General features: G+C 41.8%; 1 protein-coding gene across 3 annotated transcripts; it reads left to right on the top strand.

The window, feature by feature from the left end:
- Positions 1 to 1,680: 1,680 nt before the first annotated feature.
- Positions 1,681 to 6,193, top strand: LOC103720255 (AP2-associated protein kinase 1-like). Of its 3 annotated transcripts, none has more exons than XM_008809867.4 (8): positions 1,681 to 1,877; positions 2,479 to 2,991; positions 3,440 to 3,605; positions 3,706 to 3,756; positions 4,056 to 4,238; positions 4,375 to 4,486; positions 4,742 to 5,514; positions 5,635 to 6,193. In XM_008809867.4, exons 2-8 carry the CDS (start codon positions 2,528 to 2,530, stop codon positions 5,980 to 5,982), a joined length of 2,097 nt encoding a protein of 698 aa, XP_008808089.1. In that variant the 5' UTR covers positions 1,681 to 1,877; positions 2,479 to 2,527; the 3' UTR covers positions 5,983 to 6,193. The 3 variants fall into 3 exon arrangements, with proteins under 3 accessions (XP_008808089.1, XP_038972061.1, XP_008808088.1); XM_039116133.1 differs by having other exon boundaries at positions 2,437 to 2,991; XM_008809866.4 differs by having other exon boundaries at positions 2,434 to 2,991.

Genomic DNA, 6,193 nt, shown 5'->3' with positions numbered 1-6,193 from the left:
AAAGAACGCGAGAGAGTGCACTAGCCAAAAGTGTCAGAGAGAGAGAGAGTCTATCAATGTGGATCACCATCATCCACATTTCCTCTGAAGTTCTCTCAACATTAGAATTATATATATACATCAAATTGATCTGTTTCAAATATATGATATTTCTTGCTAACTTAGTTTCTCTAGTTAGGCCGAAGCCTAATATCTATATGTTGCCGTTGTATATAAGGTTGCAAATGGGTCGGGTTGACCCATGAGCCAACCCGACCAACTCGCATAGACCCGACCCGACCCTTTTTAAAGAATCTGTGGGGTTGGGTCGGTTTCTAAATTTAGACCCATTCTATATTTCGGATCGGGTCTGGATTTACTGAATTCGGACCCCAACTCGACCCAACCCGAACTTGTAAAACAATTTGGGCCCATGGGCCGCAGCCTGCAGGGGTGCAAACTAAACAACTTCTGTGATCTCTAATTAAGGCCTTCCCCAAGTTTTGGATTAGTGGTTTAACTTGGGCTTGTGAAATACTCCTCACTATGGGTGTAGATGTGCTTACTATAAAATGGAGAATTATTAGTCAATGACAGGTTTCAATGTTGCTACATCTCTTAGATTAGTTTTGCTAATGGAAATAAAGAGATACTAGCAATTTTCTCTATTTTCTCATGGAGGTTTTATTGCATACTCACTATCATCAAACTATCATCAATCCATTAATTATTTCAGAGAAGAACAGGAAGGCATCAAGGGCGTGCCTGAGCAGAAGCGCGAAGAGTTCAGGGGCTTACTTTCTGATGCTGCTGAGCCATTTCTTCTGGGATACATTGAGCGCTTCTTCAGTGAGTTAGAACTGTTCTTAGCCTCAGATCTAAATATTGAAGCCTACGATTAAGTTTGCAAGCAACGTTTGGGCATGTTGTTTGTGAAATGCTGCTCGCTGCCATCCAACTAGCTGGAGATAGATCCACACTCCTTAGCGTCCACAAGCCTGGGAATTCTTGGGCCAATCCACTAATATGAAGGAGAATTGTAAATAAGAAGTGATGGCTCCATGATAGTTGACAAGAAACAAACTTGATTGCAAAGTCATAAATTCATCAACTATTAAAAATTCAGTAAGGCAACAAAGCTTAAAACATGATGATCGTACTCGCAAGCTGAAGCAAGCGTGCAAAATTTATGAAAGTTGAGTGGGCCCGAACCGGACCCGATTCGGAGTCGAATCTTTTGTGTTGGGATTAGGTTATGCATGGATCCGACCTAGTCCGAATGATCTACTGGGTCAAAAATTGCAGCTTTAGATCCGAACCGATCTGATCTAATCTTCTATTAAGTTGGATTTGTGTCCAACATTAAAATCTGAATAAATAATGAGTCGGGGTCATTAATGATCTGGTTCCGTTACATATCACTTGCCAGGATTGGATGGGGCCCCAAAACCTATCTTGCCGGACTCAACATGCCGGCTTTGGGCCTTCTCACACCCATTCCCAGTATCCAGATGTTGGACGATCCTGATTGATTTAAACGATGGGCCCACCCATCGGACGCTGCAGATGTTGCCGGACTCGCGGAAAGAGAGTCACGCCAATCTGGCTCGAGAATCGAGGCCATCGCCACGCGTCTTTGCCTCCACGCCGGTCGTCGCCGAGCTGGAGCCTATAAGTATCCGCTCCCTATTAGTTGCCGGCACGTTCTATCGCATCTCCAACCCATCTACCCCGTCTCTCCTCATTGTTGCTTTTTTTTTTTTTTTTTTGGTTCAGTTCCTTTTCTCTTAAGTTAGGAATCTGGATGCGGAAATTCTGTTCTTGGGATCGCACGGGAAATGCCTCCGATCTCGCTTCGGCCCAAAGAATCGAAGCTCCTATTGCCTCCGATCTGAAAGGTGCGTCGATCTCCGCTTCTTAGGGTTTTCTCTGATTCTGATCGGAGCTTTGGACCGAATGTTCGCGTTCTTTCGCTGAGATTCTGAGTTTTTTTCGCTCGATATGAGTGTTTTGAATATTTTCCCTGGATCTAGAGTGCATGTTGGGATAAGGATAGATTCATTGATAAATGATTCGCGGTCTCTTGTTCTTTGAATTCCTACATCCGTAAGTAGATACCAATGCGAGTTTATATTCCCTGCTTATTTAATTATATCAGAATCCGTGGAGCACCGCATTTCAAAGAACCAAAGTACAAATCCAGGGCAAGAATGATAGTGATTAGGTGCGGATCTTGATCAGTTAACAATATCTTGTCTTTTAATGCCCTAGATCTTTATCCAGGCTGTCTAAGATCTTTAGTTATCCAGAATTAGGTACTGATGCTAGTATGGAAAGCTGAACTTTTGGATCGAAACAAGTTACCTTTGAGTATTGGCGTTTGGATCCTCTTCTCGATTTCCTTTTTTTTTTTTTTTGCTTTCTGATAAAGATTTTTGAACTTGTTTTGTACAGTAGAATTTATTGAAGATATACCGACGAGGATCTATGCTTCATTAGTGTCTGCAGCCAGAATCACCGTGACTTCTGTGCATTGCTCGATTTAGTCATGTGGAGGTTCAAGCCCTTTACAGCAAAAGAACCGACCGGCTTGGAAGGTCGCACCATCGATGTCGGCAATGTAAAGGTCCATGTTCGAAATGCCATGGCGGAAGGGGGATTTTCTTGTGTGTATCTCGCTCGTGATGCTCTGCATGCATCAAAGCAATATGCTTTGAAGCACATGATCTGCAATGATGGGGAGTCACTGGATCTTGCAATGAAGGAGATCTCGGTGATGAGACTACTTAAAGGGCACCCGAATGTTGTCGCGCTTGTGGCCCACACCATATTGGACATGGGTCGTATGAAGGAGGTGTTGATCGTGATGGAGTTCTGTGAGAAGTCGTTGGTTGCTGTGCTGGATAATAGAGGGGCTGGGTACTTTGAGGAGAATCAGGTCCTCCTGATCTTCAGGGATGTCTGCAATGCAGTGTTAGCCATGCATTCTCAGTCACCACCTATCGCTCACAGGTACTTTCCTCCTGAACTATTCAGGTGATTCATATAGTTCCAGCAGAAACATGCTGCCTTTATGCTAATAGCTTCTTATACTGTCCATGTCTTCTGGATCTAAAATTCAAGAATTTTGATCCACATTCTCGTGATATGTGGTCAGAAGAAATGCATTAGCTTTGAAAAACATTATTATTTTTTTGCAATATGAAATTTACCAAAAAGAAAGTTATGTTTCTTAATAATTCTATATTTATGATAGATTTTACTGAAATAAATCCATCTTTTCCTTTTATTTTCGTGAAAGGTCTGCTGTCTAACCTCGATCTCTTTTTTAGTACTCCTGTACATGATACATTATGGAGATAATACTTGCTTGGAAAAGGAAAACTTTTATGCAATTTTAACCTCCTTTCCTTCACTAAAACCTCTCATTCATGGCTATCCTTCTTATTGAATCCTGCAGAGACCTGAAAGCTGAAAATGTGCTGCTTGGATCTGATGGAGCTTGGAAATTATGCGATTTCGGTAGCACTTCGACCAATCATAAGTGTTTTGACAGGCCTGAAGAGATGGGTATTGAAGAAGACAATATCAGAAAGCATACAACCCCTGCATATAGAGCCCCTGAGGTTTAACTAGAGAATGACTTCACTTTTTGCAATTTAACAAGATTCATGCTTATGATAATTAGTGGAGAGAATGACAATAAATTCTTATTACTTGATTCAGATGTGGGACCTTTTTCGAAGAGAAATTATCAGTGAGAAGGTGGACATTTGGGTATGTAATGAAACCAATCTTTTTATACCTTTAGCTACAATATTGAGTGTTTACCTCTCTTCAAATCATCCTCAGATTCTTTTCTTTCAAGTTTCAATTTCATTCCATGTATTAAAAAAAAAGATAGTATGAGTTCAAATTAATTGCTTTAGCATGATCAATTTATGGTAAACGAAGTTGATTTGCCATTATGATTTTTTTCAGGGATTCACTGAAGTACTTGTCTGTTTTTTCCTTGCATATAAGAAGGGTTCACTTTATAGAAACTAAAAGAAAGTTATTACATTCCCATTTTTCAGGCTCTTGGATGCCTTTTGTACAGAATCTGCTACCTCAAATCTGCATTTGATGGTGAATCAAAGCTTCAGATATTGAATGGAAACTATCGCATTCCAGAGTTACCAAAATATAGTGCTGCCATAACCAACCTAATTAAAGACATGCTTGAAGCCTCTCCAAATGCCAGACCAGACATCACGCAGGCAAGGGCTTTGCTTGATTGGCCATTCATCTCCATGAAACTAGGTTAGTCATAGAGTGTTGCATATGTGGTAGGCTTAGGATTTCAAGGGGCCTTAAATCTCATCTTACTGATGCCCAGCCTTTTTCACATTTCAGGTGTGGTTTCGTGTTAATGAACAATTGCCTGTGGAGTTGCAGAAATACTTACCTGATGGGTCATCATCAAATATCAGCATGTACCATCCTACTTCAAGTATGCATGATGAAGGTTAGTATAAACTGAAAATCAGTGAGCTGTTCACAGAAAGCAGAAAGATATCGCTCTGGTTGTTGGTCCTGGTTTGTTGTCTGATGCTTGGAAGCTATATCCTGGACAATATGTGTATTAGCTACTGTAATTGGATTTAATATGAAAGCAACTTCTCAGCACAAAATTTTGGCATTTCTTAATATTGCTTTTATGTTTCAATATAAGAATTTTTCTATATTATGTGATCATATTAGTTGAACATGGGTTCTACAGGACTTCCTAAGAAATATTTGATGCCTAGAAGGAGCCCTCCTCCACCACCATCATCAAGAGAACAGATGCAAAATATCTCAGTGCAATCTGAAAAGGTGTCACACTCTAGACCCTCCCAGGGTGGTTCAAAAGCTGCTGGGTGTCCTATTGGTTCATTTTGGTCCACCCAGTATGCACATGATCCGCAGGTTGCAGAAAACAAAGGTTCTTTGATTGACAAGGAACCATTTAAACAGTGGAGATCCAAGAACAATCAGAATAGTCTGGATAGCAAGACCATCTCGCCAAGAGAACATGTTCATACGGGACAAAGTGGAGCAGCAAACCCTCTCAAAAAGTTTGAAGAGGATCCTTCTAAAGGCTTTGAAATAAGCTTTTTCCAAGAGGAGCCACAACAGAATTCTCAGAAAACAAAAGCAGTACATCCTGAGACCATACAGACATTTCAGAACGAGGCATTTAACACCTTCATTGCTGAGTTTGAGACCAGTAACCTTGACTCCAGAAATAGTGCTAGTAATAATCATAACAATGGATCAGGGAGAAAAGAGCTAGAAGCTGAAGCGGATAGGCTGAAGGAACAGTTGAAGCAAGCCAACTTGGGGAAAGCCGAAATTACATCCAAATATGAGAAGTTGTCGGCCATTTGTCGCTCTCAGCGGCAGGAGATCCAGGAGCTGAAGCGCGCCCTTGCAGCAGCAACTCCATCGCCATCAAGTAAGGATAGCTCAAAGAGCCATATCTCTCTTGGAAGCTTGCAGTCTGGAACTCTGGTACATCTTCAATCTCTGTTACTTCCTATCAGATGCTCTTTTTCGTTTTCCAGCTTTGAAAACTTACCCACCCATACAGTTGCTGCAAGCTAACTCTACATAACGCTTGTGTGGTGGCAGCAAAAGGATAAGATTGAAGGAACTGTATGGGAACTCCAGCAAGGGATGCTCGCAAACAGTTCTCCATCACCCAGCCAAGAGCCCAAGCCATGGCAGGCATTTTCTGGGGAGCCAAAAGCCCAGTCTAGAGCAGCTGGAACAACCAATGGTCACCAAAATCTGACCAAGCAATCGGCGGCAGCGCCCTCCAGTGATGTGTGGGGGTTCAATCTGGAAAGCTTCACAGCAGCGCCATTTGGTGCGCAGGTGTCGAGGACCTCTGCTCAGGCAAATACTTCTCAGAGACTCAGTGGTGGGGGAACAAAAAAGGTGGAGACCAGCCAACCATCTGGATGGGCTGGTTTCTGAAGTGCAGTTGAAAATAAAACAGAGATTATTGCTAGTGTTCATAAGCTATTATTATAGCGGGCGCGCAAAGGACTGCCTCACAGTTGCCCCTGATAACATTTGTGATTTATTTTTGTTGCTTGTGGAAAAGATTGAAGTTGGTAGATTTTTAGCGGAAATTCACCCTTCTTTTGCTGCCTCTAAGGAGATCTGAAAGATCAGGGTTTTTCAA

This window comes from Phoenix dactylifera, unplaced genomic scaffold (assembly GCF_009389715.1).
Source record: "Phoenix dactylifera cultivar Barhee BC4 unplaced genomic scaffold, palm_55x_up_171113_PBpolish2nd_filt_p 000064F, whole genome shotgun sequence".
NCBI lineage: Eukaryota > Viridiplantae > Streptophyta > Magnoliopsida > Arecales > Arecaceae > Phoenix > Phoenix dactylifera.
The sequence above is the reverse complement of the archived record's forward strand: the minus strand, read 5'-3'. Positions and strand labels throughout refer to the sequence as shown.